Source organism: Acomys minous, assembly GCF_964271855.1.
Source record: "Acomys minous genome assembly, chromosome: 6".
NCBI lineage: Eukaryota > Metazoa > Chordata > Mammalia > Rodentia > Muridae > Acomys > Acomys minous.
In genome coordinates, this window is record NC_140487.1 from 87,285,530 (window position 1) to 87,303,541 (window position 18,012).

The window sequence follows — 18,012 nt, forward strand, 5'->3', positions numbered from 1 at the left end:
GGCCCAAGGTCAGCTCCTATTCTCCAGCAGGACCTATTCTAGCCTGTAGGTGAGGGTCAGAACTCCCTGTACCCCTGTAGCAGGAGCAGCGGGCTGGGTTATGGGGCATGGGATCTGGCCGGCCGACCGGCTCTCTGTCCTGCGCAGTGTGCGCCCCGCACGAGTTCCAGTGCAGCAACCGCTCCTGCCTGGCCTCTGTGTTCGTGTGCGATGGCGACGATGACTGCGGCGACGGCAGCGACGAGCGCGGCTGCTCGGACCCGGCCTGCCCGCCCCGCGAGTTCCGCTGTGGAGGAGGCGGCTCCTGCATCCCCGAGCGCTGGGTCTGCGACCGCCAGTTCGACTGCGAGGACCGCTCGGACGAGGCGGCCGAGCTCTGCGGGCGAGCGGGCCAGGGGACCTCCGTCACGCCAGCAGCCTGCGCCCCGACCGCCCAGTTCACCTGCCGCAGCGGCGAGTGCATACACCTGGGCTGGCGCTGCGATGGCGACCGTGACTGCAAGGACAAGTCTGACGAGGCTGACTGCTGTAAGCCCCCTACAGGTCACCCAGTCCCACCCAGAGCCTGCTGATATGACCCTCCTACTGGGAGTACATTACCCTGCTTTCACAGAGACTTACACTGGGAGAATGAAGTCACTTGTGGGAGGTCACATGGCTGTTAAGGAGCTCAGGTCTGGCTTCTTCACTGTGCCTTTGTCTCTGCTGTGTGGCCATTGCATCACACCTGTTGCTGCCCTTTCCTGTCACAGGCAGTCTGGCACTGGTTCTCTACCCCGTCCCCGTCCCCACCCAATCCAGAGACCTCTGTCCTAGGAGGGTCTGCACACTGGGCCTGTCAGATTCTACTGACTGTTTCAGCTGTGTTGGGTCCCTCCCAGGACTTGGCAGATCCCTGCCGCCCTCTCATCCAGGCCCAACTCACACTGTGCTATCTTCATCTGTGCTTTCCCCATCTCTGTCTGCACCTGAGCTTCTGGAAACGGGCCCTTAGTCTCTGGGCTCCCTCCAACACCCAGCAAGGCTCAGCGCATTCAGGAAAGGTTGACTTGCATGGACCAAATCACTAAGCCACGAGCACACCCAGGAGTCAGTGGGAAAACCTCATGTCTGTGCTGAGGTGGTGGACGGGGGAAACAGGAAGCGGGAGTGCTGTGTGACCTTTGGCAAGGCCTTCTCCCTCTCTGAGCTTCAGTCTCCCCGTGTGTACATTAGGGATGATTTGCCTAGGTGTCCTTTGAGGCCTCCTAAGCTCAGCCACTGGTTCCATTCTTTCCAGAGGTGGATGTGACGACACGTGAGGTTGTGGGGGAAGGCTGTCGCCACACCGCTCCTGACCTCCCCTCGCCTTCTTTTCCGCAGCGCCAGGAGCCTGCGGTGAAAATGAGTTCCAGTGTGGGGACGGGACTTGCGTCCTTGTAATCAAACGCTGCAACCAGGAACACGACTGCCCGGATGGAAGTGATGAAACTGGATGCCTGCAGGGTGCGTGCGGTCCGAGGAAAGGCTCCGCGGGGCCTCTGTGAGGAGAGAGGCCTTGTGACCCGGGCTTGGAGAGAACAGAGTTGGGGGGGGGGGTGTTCTCCCCTTGATCTCTGAGATGCTTTTACCCTTCAGCATCATTTACTTGCCCATTATCACTGGGGTTCTTTTCCATGGGGTTCTGGGGTCCAAAGAACTGGACTTCTAATCACTTTGTAAACGCTGCAGAGGGCTAAGGGGACATGACAGGGCACTGCAGGAAATCTAGCCCCACCCTTCACCCCCCACCGTCTGTGGATTTCCTTACTAGTTGCCGGATGTGAGCAGACTGAAGCCCTGCACCCTGAGAGTCCCTCTCAGTGTTACGTGGCTCGGTTGCTCACCTCACCACCTGCCCTGCCCACTAGTCATCTGGGGGAGCTCATTACAGTGGGCAGCGAGGCAGTGTACCTTATCCAAAGTTCATGAAGCAAACAGCCCCCTTCCTTGGGAGATGGTCAGTCCAGACTCAATCTCTATAGAGCTGCTGCATGGTCTTTCCCAAGACCCTAGCACCCCCCCCCAGAACAGACAAAGACCCCCCCCCTGTGTGGATAGATGAGGCTCTGTCCTGTGAGAGGAGCTTCTACAGGCCTGGCCCCACTGTCTGTCCTAAGGTCCCCTAAGAGACCCCCGTTAGGGCTGGTGCTTGAACTCTGTTCATTTTCTGTGAGCCTCGGTTGACCCCGCCCAGCCTCGCCCTTTCCCACCCACCGTCTCACAGGCACTGTCCACTCTCTTGTCTGGCCCGACAGAGTCAACTTGTGAGGGTCCCCGCAGATTTCAGTGTAAGAGTGGCGAATGCGTGGACGGCGGGAAAGTGTGTGATGATCAGAGGGACTGCCGGGACTGGTCGGATGAGCCTCAGAAAGAGTGTGGTATGCTACCTGTCTATACCTAACAGCTGAGCTAACACTTGCACCGTGTACCCTCCTGGCATCCAGCCGGGATGAAGGCCCTCCACACCTGTTCTGGCCCTCTAGATCCTGTGGCCGCTGCAGCCTCACACTGGGCCACTTGCCACTGGGATCTCTTGCTCTATATTGCCGCAAAGCTCCAGGGGCCTTTCCGGTGCCTTCTAGATCTTCAAACATTAGGCTGCTTCTCGCAAAGTCAGCCTCCTCGTTTCTGCCGCATACAAACTGAGTGTGTGCCCTCTGCGAGTTTCTCTCTTCCTCTCCGTTCCCGCCCTGCTGGTCTAGCCATGGCCTTGGCCCTTGGGCTCTTCCTGTCCTTGGCAGGACACCTCACAAAGTCAACGGCTGGAAGAGGCAGCCAGGGGACCAGTTAGAAGCATGTCCGGGCACCGCTCACTGCTCAGGCCAGGCAGGCCTGGAAGGGAGGAGGGCACTCCCAGCATCACGAGGTGTCGCCATTGCTCTACATCCTAAGATGCTGGAGCGTGTGGGAGAGCTCAGACTTGCAGTGGAACTAGAGACAAGTAGATGAGCCAGGGGGAGCAGAGGCTTTGATTTTGAGGGGGGCAAGGAATCCAGTGAGTGTGCATGCGGAAGAGTCTCTGCTTGTCTCAGGCCAGAACTTCAAAGAACTGGGCAAAGGCGCCCCCAGAGAACAGAGTCTAGTTTGACCCCTCCTTGTCCTCTCTGGGGAAGACTGCCCAGCGTCTCTTCCCCTCCCCCTTCTCGCCCCCCCCCCCCCCGCCCGCCCCGATCCTCAGAGGATCACCATGCCCCAGGCTCCCACCTCTTGGCTCACTGTCTGAGGATTTAAATAAAACCAGACTGACCGAAAGGAAGCGTAGCTAAGCAGAGCTCGCTGAGCCTCCGCCTGGGCTTCAGCCTGCTGCCCCCAGGAAGAGATCTAGAAAGGGCTCCTGAAAGCGGGGACAGGGAATCAGGAGCTGCTGAACCTGGCTCCCCACAACACTCAGAGCTGCAGTTATCCAGGGACTATTAACCTGCCAAACAAACTCTATTCTCATCTTCTGCATGACGCATCAAAGAGAAATAACTCACTCGTTTGTGCCCGTGTGTGTTCTTTTTGTCTGTGCTGGTGAGAGGCCAGTGTCTGTAGCCGCATCTCTGAATTACTGCATTCATGCATCTCTGCCTGCGTTTCCATGTCTGTGGAGCCTGAGGACCTGTCTGTGCCTCTGCACATAAGCTGGTGTGTGTATGTGTATGCGTGTGCGCATGAAGGTGTGTGCATGCAAGTATGCACCGTGCTGGGGAAAGTGACATCGAATGCTACCCAGGCCTCTACACCACTCCTCTTCCTTCCTCTCCAAGGCTACACAGAATTAGGGCGTGGCGGGGACTCCCTGCAGGCCATCCGAAGAAGATGGTCAGAGGTAAAATAATTGGGATCGCCTAGCTTTTGTCTTCTACCAACCCTATGCTGGCCTTGGGGCACCCTGTACCTTCTTTCACCAAAAGCCACAGTCATTTGGAGCTCTTCCCGAACAGCCAGCATCCTACACATAGCCCTGGGCTAAGTGTCCGCTAAACAGAACTGTGGGGTTGGTTGCTGCTGCTGCTGCTGCCTGCAAAAAGAGAGGAAGGAAGTGGCGAGCGCATGAGTGACGCAGTGAATGGTGGGGAAACGAACGAATGGATGGTGCTCGTGGTATAAATAATAAAACCCAAGACAGGTGACCGAGGCTGTGAGTGACCGAATGACTCCCAGTGGTAGGTAGATCTCCCAGCAACTACTCCAAACCCCTCCGTGGCTCAGAGCACCTCCAGAAGTCGGAGGCTTCCCAGGGATGGGCCCTGACTGAGCTCCTCCCAGTCCCCCCAAAGTCATGGGCTTGCTGTGGTCTTGTTCTTTCAGTTGCGCCAACATTCCAGGGGAACAGGAGGAGGCCCAGGGGTAAAGGGGGCAATTCCCTAAGCATGGCTCCGGCTGGAGGTGGGGACACCCACAGCTGTGCATGGCCTGGGATGGGCAGCTCCGACCAGCTGTACGCATGGCCACGGCTGGCTCCACTCAGCTCTGCTTTGCTTGGCGTGCTGGGCTGAAGGGTGGGGTGGGATTTTTTCCCCCTGGCTTGCGGAATTAACTTTCTGTGGTTCTGTGGTTCTAAGCTCAGGAGATGCTGTGAGAACGTGGTAAGCCTTGGTCCTGGCCTCCCCTAGGATGCTCCAGAAGGTGGTGAGGGAGTGGAGGATGAGGGAACCAGTCCCAGATGACCTCTTGGCATCTCTTCACCCTTTGCAGCACTTGGGGATCCTGGTCTAGGCTTGTGGCGAGGTAGATGAATGGGAGTTGGAAAAGCTCCTACCTCCCATCCAGGTAGGAGAGAAGTTTTGACTTGGCCACAGGCGTAGGTAAAGAAGGGTCCGGCCTAGAGACTGCGCTGTAGCAAATAAGGGCAAACTAACTCTGGGCCCTGCCTTGAGAAAGCATACAATAGTGAGGCTTGGGGGAGGGGGAATAACGCAGCAGTTTGCAGAGATCTGAGGGAGCCCCTGCAGGTTGGCCAACCCTATAGAGCAGCACTGGGAGGAGGAGCAAAGCTACAGGAGGCAGCTCCTGTCAGGAAGGGATCTGTTAAGGGCAGCAGCATGCCAACATGGCGTCACCTGCCTTGAATCCGGAGACGGATATGCAGAGGCACTCAGAAGGCGTTCTTCAGGGGTGAACATTATACACGCAAGCTTAGGCTCAAAGGTTAGAAGGAAAGGCCTAGCTGCCTCTAGTCTGGTAGCAGATGGAGCCCTGGCCTAGGAGGACAAGGACCTGCATTCCCCTTGTTCCACTGGCCCTGCCAGGGACCTGCCCTCTGATCCTCCCTTCCTTCCCAGTCACCTGGCTATTGGTTCACTCAGCTTCCTGTTTTCCTGGTTCTGTCAAGGGGCGCGGCCTGCTGCCCCAAGGCTTTGCTTTGCTCTGGGCCACTTCCCTGCTTGTCAGAGGAGTCCAGCAGCCTGTGTCCCCCTCCCCAGGGCTGAACGAGTGTCTGCACAATAATGGTGGCTGTTCCCACATCTGCACTGACCTCAAGATTGGCTTTGAGTGCACATGCCCAGCAGGCTTCCAGCTCTTGGACCAGAAGACCTGTGGTGGTGAGCCCTCCCCCATCCACCCAAGCAGATGCAGCTCCTCCTGCCAGCTCTGACTTCTGGTCTCTTCCACAGACATTGATGAATGCCAGGACCCAGATGCCTGCAGCCAAATCTGTGTGAATTACAAGGGCTACTTTAAGTGTGAATGCCACCCTGGCTATGAGATGGATTCGCTGACCAAGAACTGCAAAGCTGTAGGTACGGACCCTCCTAAGGGATAGATAGGGATCAACTCTGGAGGGTCTAGGACGCACCAGCCTTCCACATATGCTAGGAGTGGTTAAACACACGCGCGCACACTAAGAAGCAGGTCGGATGCACACGGTACTCAAAGTACAAGTGAACATCGCCTGCACAACGCACAAATGCACGCTAACACCCACAGGCGTGGCTAGGGCCACTCATGGTAGCCCACGGTGTTTACATGTGCACAGCACAACGTACAGGCACACACTTGGACCACATGGCCGACACAGGCAGCGCACGTGAGGAGCGTGGCTTGTGATCCGTTCAGCCAGCTGACGTAATTGTTTATTTCTTCGTATTAAATGCAACAGCATTGCCGTAGGCACTAGAGATTCGGTCAGCATACGACACCAAGACTGAGACAGACAAAACAAAAAGAAAAAGAAAAGAAAAGAAAGATGATCGATAAATAAAGTATAGCGCAGGGTGGCTGGGAAGTAAGGCTGAGGAGAGAGAAAGCAGGATGTGGGGACAGAATGGTGAGTTATGGTTTTAAACGCAAGAGTCAGGGAAGCCCTCACTGAAAGAGAGCGGGAGCCTAATGGAGCTGAAAGAGTGAGCCCAAAAGCCACCTGCAGGGATGGCATTCCTGCCTGAAGGAACCGAAAATACAAAAGCCCTCAGAAGGAGCGCGCTTGGATGTTACAGGGACAGCGAGGAAGCTGGGGAGGAGATTAGAGGCGAGGTTCCCCCCAGAGCCTTCCAAGCTGTTGTTAAGACTGACTTGATTCCTCCCGAGTCTGAGGGAAGCCCTCAGAGGGTTCTGAGTGGAAGGGAGATGCGTTGTAACATTTAAAGCTCTGCCTGGCTTCACTGCTGAGCGCAGCCTGCCGAGAGCCAGGGCGAAGCCACACGTTACTGCAGTATTCCAGGAGAAGGGCTTGGAGCTGGATGGTCATGGGGGGTGTGGGGGGTGGGGCAGTACTGAGACGTGAACAGACGTGTGTATATTTTGAAGGCCAACCAACAAGATTTGCTTATAAATTTAATATGGGATGCTAGAGAGAAATGAGCCAGAAGATTCCAAGGACAAATAATAGGGGTGGGGTGGGGTGGGGGGCGGGGCGTGTTGCTATTTCCGTGTATGAGACAGATGGCGAAAGAAGAAAGTTTAGGAGGAATGTGTGTTGGACAGGTGAGTATAAGGAAACAGTAGCTCTCCACATGGAGGGATTAAACAAACAGCTCAGTGAAAGTCTGGAGTTTCACATAAATACTTGATACACAGTAGCTACAGTGCTTGATATGAAACCCATAAATCTTTAACTACACCACCCATGCCATACACTATATAACACACGTTTTACATGTCACATGTGACCTGCCTTTATTACTATATGGGACGTAAGTAACATGGACAGTATATATATGTATGCAGTAGAGAGAACGTTCTGGATATATACACCAAATCATGTGACCATCTAAGGTGCAGTGGTATAGAAACTCAAGTCATAGACACACAGATCCCTGTTGCCGACACAGTTGTCAATCAGAGTCACAAGACACCCTCTAAACCAGCTTGTCACTTCAGAGAGGTAATGTCGTGGCTATTAATCGGCAGCGTGAGGAAAGTCCTGCTTTGCTGGTGACCCAGCAGGCCTAAGAACCTAGCTTTCCGGCTGGTGCTTCCTGCACTCTGAGCCCCGTTGTGTATCATCGCTTCCCTCTTACCCTCCTGCCCTCCTGAAATAGCTCCCAGCACCACACACGGTATATTTGTGTGTGTGTGTGTGTGTGTGTGTGTGTGTGTGTGTGTGTGTGTGTGTGTACTACACAGCCCCAGTTCTTATATGGCTCTCTACAGGGCCCATCCTGTCCCCATTAGCCTGGCACCGATGCACAAAAATAGGGACCGGGTGGCTGACAGGAATATGTACCGAAAACATGGGAACTGCCTGAGAATTGCCTGCTCCGTCTCAAAGCCACCTGGGGCTGGCCAGTGCAAGGTCCTTAAAGGCCTCTGGGACAGCAGCCTTCCAGGTGGAAGGGACCTTTTTTAATCCAACTCTAGAGTCTAAAACTCGGTTTTGGATCTACATGGTCAGTGCATGTATGTGATCTTGTCAGATGCCCCCGGTCCTGTCTCTGTGGGTGGCTCGGCAAGCTTAATCCAGCCAACTCCTAGCATCTTTATGTGCCTTAGGTGAGCCGTTCTCATAGGATGGCAGGTGAAGCCCCAAGCAGAAAGGGCTTCATCGCTGGGAAGAAACATTCTTGGGGGCCAAAGGAAAAGGCTTGGAAAGAGCCTAGGGCAATGATGCTTGGCTGGAGTAAAAGCCGAATGGCGGGCAGTTTTAGCTGGAATCCAGGACAGGACAAAAAGCGGGACAGGAAGCAGGGTTATCCTGCAAAAGGCCTCAGTGCAGGCGCGAGGCCGCGGTGGGGGGTGGGGCGGGTCCGTAGAGCTTCCGCGGTCTGAGGGTACTCATTATTTCATCTGCCCTTTCAGCCTATAAGGTAGGGACCATCACCCCTTACTTCGTAGGAAAAGGAAACCTCGCCCCCGGCAAACCAGTGGCGGAAGCTTGGTCTCTAGACTCCCTGCTTCCTCCACTGACGCTGCCCCCCTTGCATGGCAGCTGGGAAGAGCCCCTCCCTGATCTTCACCAACCGACACGAGGTGCGAAGAATAGACCTGGTGAAGCGAGACTACTCGCGCCTCATCCCTATGCTGAGGAACGTGGTGGCACTGGACGTGGAAGTAGCTACCAACCGAATATACTGGTGCGACCTTTCCTACCGCAAGATCTACAGGTAAGCGGCATGCGCCCTGCAGCCCTGCAGCCCAGCCGTGAGGGCCAGTTCCCAGCCTCTCGGGGCAGAGCTGGCCTTGAGAACGGATACAGACTCATAGTGGCAGTAGAAGTGCCGAGGACTTCACCAGCCAGGACCTGCCAAGGCGGAGAGCTACTGTAGTGGGAACACAACCTTGAGTCCACATCCTAGACTGTGTCTGCCCCCTGGTGGCCTAGCCGTGAAGTGCAGCACAGAGGAAATGGGAAAGGGAGAACACTCCTGGGTTCTCCGAGCTACAAAATAAGGCCACGTGTGTTTGGGACCCTGGGGACTCAAGGTGACTAAGATGTGATCTCTGACTGGAGGATCCCACATATAATTGGTGGGCCACCTTTTTGCCCTTATGGGAACTTCTAAGGAGACCTCTGATCAACTGGGTGGTTGGGAAGACTTCCTGGATGGTGGTACCCACTCATCACTGGGTCCCCCGGGCCCCCCCCCATCACTGACTATGACTTCAGCAGTGGACTCTGACACTTGGGAAACTCCTGGGACACTTGAGAAAGTTCTCCCTTGGGTCTTTCTCAGATGCCATAATATCTGGCCTCCTTGGAGAGCTAATTTTTGTTGTTGCTGCTGCCCTTGAGATCCACTTGGCTGGACCTACTGATAACCAGACATGGGGTAGACACTGAGTCACTGTAGAAGGAAAGATGGGGTGGATAGGTAGATGGGTAGATTCACTGACAACTAGGTTCCTCCTTTCCTACAGTGCACGCGTACGCACGCGCGCGCGCACACCCACCCACACACACGAGTTGATGCCTACATTCACAGAAGCAGCTAGAGCCTGCCCAACAGATGCGACTGGGAGGCAGTGTTTACTGAGAGTGGGCACGGGGCTGAATGAGACATTTACCTTCATTAACTCACTGGTTAGGTGTCTCAGGAATCTGGTTGGGGCTTTCACCAGCTGTGCTACTCATTTAGATGGAAGCCGAGGAGGTTGGTGTGTGTGTGTGTGTGTGTGTGTGTGTGTGTAGGGGTTGGGGGGTGGGCAGTCTGTGCTCGAGGGACAGGAACACGGATGAGCAGTTCGCAATGCGTTGAGCAAAGGTGCCCATGTGATGGCTAAGATTGCTGTGCCAGCATCGCAGCGTCAGAGCTACGGCAGTGGACAGGCAGTATGGAAGCATCCCGCGTGGAGAGCACAGTGGGGGAGGGAACGGCAACCTGCAGGCAACGCCTGCTCTGCTGCCCCCTGTATGTCTGTATAGTCAGTTCTCTCTGCATGTCGTAAGCCTCCTCACGCCCCCCGCCCCCCCCCCCCCGCCAGTACTTTCCCTTCCATCATCCCCCTCGCTTGCGAGTCCATCCATCCATTCCACAGGTAACCTAACAGTCCTTGGACCCATTCAGTTCCCTGTCTCACTGTTACCTCAAGGTGCACTCCAATCCTTTAGCGGTGCTCTCAGGGCTATCAGCGTGTGGGTCTTGCTGTACTCACTTCCGCTTTTGCATCCCATAAACCGGCTCTAGCACAGCAAGCTCTGCACCATTTCAGAACACGCTCTCTTCCACTGCTCTCTGCGTGTGTCCGGCTTCATCTTTAGTGGCCCTGGTGATCTAGTCCTTCAGGACTCAACCACAGAGGCTTCTCCCACTCGGCAGGCAGGACGATGCAGTCTCCAATCGCAGCTGCAGTAGCTCACCTGCCTGCATGCATCTCCCCTGCTCCCCACTAACTGAGCTCCACCAGGCCAGAAACTAGCTGCTTCAGCCTGTGTCCCTATCCCGGTGGTTCAAGGAGTGTGTTGAGGAAAGATTAGGAAACCCACTGCCGTGGCCCAGAGAGAAGACAAAAGGGGAGGGTTGCAGAGGCAGCTCCACATGGGCCCGTGGGTGGAGCATCTGCCCATGGCCAGCCCTGCTTTCTCCCAAGCGCCCACATGGACAAAGCCAGTGTCCCGGACGAGCAGGTGGTCCTCATTGATGAGCAGCTGCACTCTCCAGAGGGCCTGGCGGTCGACTGGGTCCATAAGCACATCTACTGGACAGACTCAGGCAATAAGACCATCTCAGTAGCCACAACCGATGGGAGCCGCCGCTGTACTCTGTTCAGCCGTGAACTCAGCGAGCCCAGAGCCATTGCCGTGGACCCCCTGCGAGGGTGAGTAGCCCCTGCTCGAACTTTCCATTCCACCAGCAAAGGTGTTCAGGTCTCATGTGTCAGTTGCAAGAGCTCTTGAAGGTTCTAGAAGCCTGTGGGCCAGTCAGACACAGAGAAGAAAGTCCAAACGGCCCTGTGCTGTTTGTCCCCAGCCAAGGTATTGGCCAGGTCACTTGGCTCACTCATTCTGCCACTGAAATGGCTTGTCTTGGGGCAGCACAGGACTAGAGATTCCTAGTAGAAGTTTCTGGGGTAGAGGCCTCTCTTCAGGCTTCTGTCTGTGGGTGTCTGGCAGCTGCTTAATTATTTTAGAGGGTTGAGAACTCATTACATTTGTTTCATGGAGCATATTTCACTGTGGAATACCTACCCATTACACAGTGGAGTTTTCCCTCATAATCCCAAATCTGTCTCCCTATAGCTTTCCCCAGTGGGAGTTACGTAAACCACACACTCAGTGCCACCCTGGGGCTGCCCCGCTCCCAGCTCCTCACCTTCCCCCGCCTCTTGATGCCCAGTATGTGGGCACCTAGGCTGCCTCATTCTGGCTATGCCTGCATGGAGGCTTTAGGAATGCTGAACAAAACAGTACCTTCTTCTTCCGTAGTGGAAATGTTCCTTCTTCCTTGTCCTTGGTTGTTCGGGAGGCATAAGAAAGCCGGCCGTGGTGGCGCACGCCTTTAATCCCAGTGCTCGGGAGGCAGAGGCAGGCAGATCTCTGTGAGTTCGAGGCCAGCCTGGTCTACAAAGTGAGTCCAGGACAGCCAAGGCTACACAGAGAAACCCTGTCTTGAAAAACAAAACAAAACAAAACAAAATGATTTTTAAAAACCCTCTTAAATCACGGTCAGCTGTTGACAGCAGCCTTGTGAGAGGGTGACTCAAAAACGGGGGTGGGGGGGGGCTGTTACAATCTCTAGAAGAACTGAGGCCTAGGAACAGAACCTGACTTAGGATGGTCATGGACTTTCTTCTCTGTAAATCAGGAGACATTTGTAAAGGCCCTTCCCACACAGGTGCTCTAGCCTTCCGGTTAGAGCTGCCAGAAATGAGAGCAGGGCTCACAGGCAATTCACGTGAGAGCGCGCAGATTATGGGCCCAGAGGATTTCAGAGGCTTCCCCATTAAACATAATCCCCGGCTATCCAGTGGGTCACTGAGCCTTCGTAACTCAGGCCACTCCAACCATCCCAAACAAGAAGCTAAGTTTGGGCTCATCTATCTTTCAGGTTCATGTACTGGTCTGACTGGGGGTTCCAGGCAAAGATTGAGAAATCTGGGCTCAACGGTGCAGACCGGCAAACACTGGTTTCAGACGATATTGAATGGCCCAATGGAATCACCTTGGGTGAGCCCTGCCTATCTACCTGAGTTGGGAGCCTGGACTAGAATCTGTTCCTGACCACTGTTAGGAGTTCCATCCATCGGTCTTGCCTCAGTGTCCCCTCACGGTCGCCAGTGTCTTTGTTTCCCTTAGGGCTAAGTTCAGTCCGAGGCCTGGGAGTGTGGGTTGGGAGGAGAAGAGAGGAGCAGAGCCGCAGCTGCAGTAACGGCTGTCTGACCTGACCCCTCCTCCCCAAGACCTGCTGAGCCAGCGTCTGTACTGGGTGGACTCCAAGCTGCATCAGCTATCCAGCATTGACTTCAATGGAGGCAACAGAAAGATGCTGATTTTCTCGGCTGACTTCCTGAGTCACCCTTTTGGGGTAGCTGTATTTGAGGTGAGCCCCCACAAGGCGGGTAGGCGTGGTTCTCCCTGTGCTTCCCTGAGGACTTGTCGAAAGGGAAACAGAAGAACAGGGAAGCCAAGTTGACATGTTTGGCTATACTCTGAGAGGCTCTGCAGCCCGGTCTGCCCGGCAGCCTTTCCTGGACTCGCTCCCCAGGGGCCTCGTTCAGAGAATGCCACATAGGTAAATGTCTCAGCACAGACACTTCGGCTTCCACATCCTCCGCACCTAGCCCTGGGTCTCACATGCAGAAGGCACTTAACCGAAGGAGGAAAGGGAAGGGGTATGTGTGTCCTTGGAACCCCTTTAGTGTAGGACACAGCCTGAGAGATGCTATGCAGTTCAGCTCATTTCTGTTGGCCTTTGCCGAGTCCTGGGGGTCATAGGAGTAAACTAAACACTATCCAAGAGGCTCCCGAGAAGGTAAAGACTCAAGACGCCCACCTGCCCTGACCCTCACAGCCTTTCTTCTTGGGAAATAAGGAAGCCAGAACCTACACAGAGTTTCTTACACAAAGCTAACGCTGCCATCGAGGGGAGGTAGAGTGAGGAGACGGCGGTGTGTGGTGGGCAGTGGCAGCGTTTTCTTAGACAAGCTGCATTCGGCACGGCTTGAGCTTGTGAGCAAAGTATATCCTCTAAATCCAGCCTCTGCTTCGATTCAAGTGTCTTGGACGTGTATGTGTGCTTGAACATCTCCCCGGCGTGTGTAAAGTATGTGCCCGTGGCTGCATAAATGCACCAGAGTAAAAGTGTGTGCTCCTGTGTGTGCACGTTTATGTGTGTGCGTACACTGATCGAGACACTTGCATGGCTCTGCCCTTATGAGTGTAGGTGGACCTGTGTGATGTGTCTGGATCTGTGGATAAGATGCATGGATGTGGCCTGGACTTGTGGATTTGCCTAGAGATGCATGTCTCTTTGGGCTCCAGGAAGTAAGCCTAGCTCAGCAGCACAGAATCACTAAATAAAACCATCTAAGGTAGAAGGAAACTAGGAGACTTTGCTGCCTCATCAGAGGCAGAGAGTCCTCGGAAAGCCTGTGGACAGACAGGGTAGCTAGTGCTGCGAAGACAGCGGGTCAGTTCTTCCTGCCGCTGGTTTGGGTGTAGGTCCTAAGTCTTGTATCGTGAGTGCAGGTTCTGGGCTTCCAATCCATCACATCTGTATCCCACAGGACAAGGTATTCTGGACAGACCTGGAGAACGAGGCCATCTTCAGTGCCAATCGGCTCAACGGCCTGGAAATCTCCATCCTGGCTGAAAACCTGAACAACCCGCATGACATTGTTATCTTCCATGAGCTGAAGCAGCCGAGAGGTAGGGCCTCCCCGGTCCCCCCGGTGGCCTGCCTGCAACCTCCCCTGCCACTTAGCAGGCCGTGTTTCCTTCCATTCGTGTCATGACCCAGGATGCCCAGGAACAACACAGCTGCCCCTCTCGCTGTAGAGTGTGCTGCCACATTTTGTCTCATTGCGGAGCAAGGCTAGGAGTAAACAAACACACAGGTGCCCTAGTTTCGCCAGGGCTATAAGAGGTGCTTATTATATCTCTCATTCAACGATAGAGGGAAACTGAGGCTTGGACAGAAAACGATGTTAGCGAGTAGAAAAACAAAACTATAAACTCAGGTCTACCCGATGATGGCAAAGTTCCTTCTGTCCCTGACGCTTCAATTCTTGCTCATTTCTCGCTCCCACTTGGCAGCAAGAGAAAATAACGTGTCTCAAGGCCTTACAGTGAGCCAGGTGGCGCACTGGATGCAGAGTCCAGTAATCATGCTGCTAGGCTGTCTCCTCTGTCACTACTAACTGTAACAGGTATTAGCTGCCAGGGTGAGGGAGACAGCCAAGAGGGCAAGGAGATAGGATTGGTGCCTGAAGCTGGGCATGGTAGTGAGTCGCCTTTAATCCCAGCACTCGGGAGGCAGAGGCAGGCGGATCGCTGTGAGTTCGAGGCCAGCCTGGTCTACAAAGTAAGTTCCAGGACAGCCAAGGCTACACAGAGAAACCCTGTCTTAGAAAAATAGAAACAACAACAACAAAAAAGATGGGTGCCTGATTCTGGTTCTAGAAATCTAAAGCAGAAAGAGAGGACAGGAACACAGAGGAGGAAAAAGCAAAACAAAAACAGTAGTGGGGAGTGTTTAGGTTGGGAATCAATAAATACCTCAATTTAAAGTCTGTCCCTGGGTTGGAGAAATGGCTCAGCGGTTAAGAGCACTGAATGCTCTTCTAGAGGTCCTGAGTTCAATTCCCAGCAACTATGTGGTGGCTCACCACCACCTATAATGGGATCTGGTGCCCTCTTCTGGTGTGCAGGTGTACATGCAGGCAGAGCACTGTATACATAATAATAAATAAATAAATCTTTAAAGTCTGTCCCTTAGATCTCCTAGAGTTGGACCATAACACCCACCTCTCAGAACTATTAGAACTAAGTGAGAGCAGGGATAAAGTACTGGGCTGGTAGGTGCCCAAATCGGAGTAAGGAAAGGTTTTTGAGCAAGTCCAGTTGGTGGGATCTCACTCCTGGAAGACAAGCGGACATGGCACGGCCTGCCAGGGTCCCAGCATGGTGTCTGTCTGCCTCTCTCCCTGCATTAGCTGCGGACGCCTGTGAACTGAGTGCCCAGCCCAACGGCGGCTGTGAATACCTGTGCCTTCCTGCTCCTCAGATCTCCAGCCATTCCCCCAAGTACACGTGTGCCTGTCCTGACACCATGTGGCTGGGTCCAGACATGAAGAGGTGCTACCGAGGTTAGCGGCAGACATGCCCTTGGCGTCTAGGACACAGTGTGCTCCTGGTTTTCCTCCGGCTTCCCCGGTTGCCTGTCACGTTTGCACATTCCTCTTGTTCCCTTGAGTGCGTGAGTTCCTGCCGCCTTCTAAGGCTTTCCCTTCTCTCAGAAAAGTGCAATATGCACAAAGTATTTTAAGTTCAACTTCCAGGAAGTTTCTGGAATCCCTTGAAAGCCTCAAGGTAATGGGGCTAGAGATGGCCCCGCGGTTGAGAGCACTTGCTGCTCCTGCAGAGGACCCAGGTTCAGTTCCCAGCACCCACGTGGTGGTTCACGGCCATCCTTAACTCCATCTAATTCTGATGCCTTCTTCTGACCTCTGAGGGCACCAGGCGAGCATATGGTGCCCAGGCAAAACGCCCATAGATATAAAATGAAGTAAATAAATCTTAAAAAAAAAAAAAAGAAAAGAAAAAAGAAAAAAAAATAAAGCAAGCCTCGTGTGAAGAGCCCTCGATATCCACTGACTGTTCTACACAGATGGCTGTGTGCTCACCTGTTTCTTAGCTAGGCCCAGCACACTGCATAGAAGCCCTTGATGTACAGTTGTAACTAACAGCGGAGGAGCACTTCATCCTCATAAATGGGGTTTATTCCCAAGCCCCCGTGTACAGCCAAGACCTCTAGTTTGAACGTTAAATCTGTTGCATCATTTATAATGTCTAGGTCCAACTGTTTAGTGGGAAGAGCTTAAACCTAATGATATAACTACATAGTAGGATAAAATGCTTCTAGATGTGAGTTTCTGCCCCTCCCCCCAGTCTTTTACAGAGGCCCCACACACACACACACACACTTATTTCTGCAGCACTGTTGTACTGACTCATCTTTATCAGAGCAAAGTGAAGGGCTAGGACTCAGCTGAAGAGCAAGACCATGGCTCATTCGGGGGGGAGGGGAGTTAGGGGGTGGTGGTGAGGGCAAGTTTCACAGAAGTGGCGTCTGAGCTAAGCCCAGAGGGTGGGCCCCTACGTGTGACTCCGCAGCAAGAATGTGGCGCTAGAGCAACAAACTGCTCTGTCTAAGTGACTTCCCCGGTCTTTCCCCTCTAGCACCTCAGTCTACCTCAACTACAACGTTAGCCTCCGCCATGACAAGAACCGTACCTGCTGCCACAAGAACCCCTGGGACAACCATCCACAGCCCGACCTACCAGAACCACAGCACAGAGACACCAAGCCAGACAGCTGCCGTCCCGAACTCAGTTAGTGTCCCCAGGGCTCCCAGCACCAACCCATCTACCCTGAGCCCTGCCGCCACCAGCAACCACTCACAGCACTGTAAGGAAACCAGCTCTGCAGCCTTCATGACTGGGGGAGGGGGTCCTGTGGAAGCCAGGGTGAATGCTGGGAGTGGCTGGGAAGGGAGAGCCTACCAGAACTAAGGAATCCTCCCACCTCCTCGGAGGAAGCAAGGGAGGGAAGAGGCCATCCTGGGACTGAGGAGACTTGACTTTTCAAGTGAAGCAAGCTATAATGTCTCCGCTACTTGCTCCTCAAGACGAAGCAAAGGAGCCTGGCATGGTGGTGTGCGTCTTTAATCCCAGCAAACAGGAGACAGAGGCAGGTGGATCTCTGTAAGTTTTAGAGCCAGCCTGCTCTACATAGAGAGTTCTAGTCCAGCCAAGACAACATGGTAAAACCCTGCCTCAAGAGAGGTTGGGGATGGGCAAAAGAGTCATTGTAAATGCAAGTGCTTGGCTGCCTGGGTGTTTGTCAGTGTCTCATGAGTTCCTGAGCTGTGGGTGTCATCAAGTTTGGAAAGCTCTGATCTGAGCTCCCGGCAGCCTCGGTGAGTTGCCTAGACACTACCCCGTAACTGTTATCTACTTGTCCCTGTTTCCAAACCCTGGGCTGAAATAATTAAGCTCACCACTTCTTAAATCACTGGGCGCAGTAATTGTCTCTGTCGGAACTGCTCCGTCTCATGACTCAGAGGACACCTTTGTGATTGCAAGGGGAGTTCATTTTAAAGGCTAAACCATCTCTCACATTTTTTCCCCCATACATGGCTGGCCCAGAAACCAAGCAACCTGGTGGCAGCCTTCAGCTCAGGGCTATTTTACCAGCAGAAGCTCAACTCTAAGAATAGAGCACTCACCCTGATGCCTGCAGACGAGGTAGACTTCCACTTCCTCTCAACTGCGGCACAGCTCTGAGCAATCCTCACACGAAGTTTTCTAGCATGTCAGAGCTAGCTTGTTTTCTTTTATCTTTCTTTTTTCCGTGTGTGTGTGTGTGTGTGTGTGTGTGTGTGTGTGTGTATGTGTGTGTGTGTGTGTGTGTGTGTGTGTATCTACATGGTCATGTTTGTGGTGCGTGTGTCTGGGGGAGGGTAATGCGTGTGTGCACGTAGAGGCCAGAGATCAACTTTGGGAGTGTTCTCGATAGTTCTCCATCTCAATTCTTGAGGCAGAGTCTGTCACGGAACCAGGAGCTCACTGATACAGCCAAACCGACTGGCCCAGCGAGCTTCAGGTTTCCTCCAGTCTTCCCTTCCTCAGTGCTGGGACTGTGGGCACATGCCGCCACGCCTGGCTTCCCTCCTAAGGGGAGGCAGAATTCGGGTCCTCATTCTCACAGGGCGAGCACTTAACAAGCAAGCCATCCCTCCAGCGCCCTCTAGTTAGCTTTATAAGCACTGCAGCTGTCTGCTTAGGTTCACTCGAGGTAGCTTGGAGAAATAGATCGAGGGGACGGCTTTGGGGACATTGGCAGGAAGCAGTCATCTCCTTACTTGGAGCAAATGTGGCTAGCTGGTCCTCCTTAGCCCTCAGAGGGCT

The 18,012-nt window shown here is 53.9% G+C and overlaps 1 protein-coding gene across 11 annotated transcripts in view; it reads left to right on the forward strand.

The window, feature by feature from the left end:
* LRP8 (LDL receptor related protein 8) overlaps positions 1 to 18,012 on the forward strand; it is a 75,454-nt gene that overhangs the window by 44,096 nt on the left and 13,346 nt on the right. For 2 of the 11 annotated variants that reach the window (XM_084784539.1, XM_084784544.1), the window contains exons 5-16: positions 148 to 528; positions 1,363 to 1,485; positions 2,277 to 2,399; positions 5,430 to 5,549; positions 5,622 to 5,747; positions 8,375 to 8,549; positions 10,474 to 10,701; positions 11,931 to 12,049; positions 12,283 to 12,422; positions 13,609 to 13,750; positions 15,037 to 15,189; positions 16,283 to 16,510. In XM_084784539.1, coding sequence (XP_084640665.1) covers positions 148 to 528; positions 1,363 to 1,485; positions 2,277 to 2,399; positions 5,430 to 5,549; positions 5,622 to 5,747; positions 8,375 to 8,549; positions 10,474 to 10,701; positions 11,931 to 12,049; positions 12,283 to 12,422; positions 13,609 to 13,750; positions 15,037 to 15,189; positions 16,283 to 16,510 — 2,058 coding nt within the window. Of the gene's footprint in view, positions 1 to 147; positions 529 to 1,362; positions 1,486 to 2,276; positions 2,400 to 4,314; positions 4,354 to 5,429; positions 5,550 to 5,621; positions 5,748 to 8,374; positions 8,550 to 10,473; positions 10,702 to 11,930; positions 12,050 to 12,282; positions 12,423 to 13,608; positions 13,751 to 15,036; positions 15,190 to 16,282; positions 16,511 to 18,012 lie in introns of all 11 variants that reach the window. The other 9 variants (XM_084784543.1, XM_084784545.1, XM_084784547.1 and 6 more) reach the window with 6 other exon arrangements.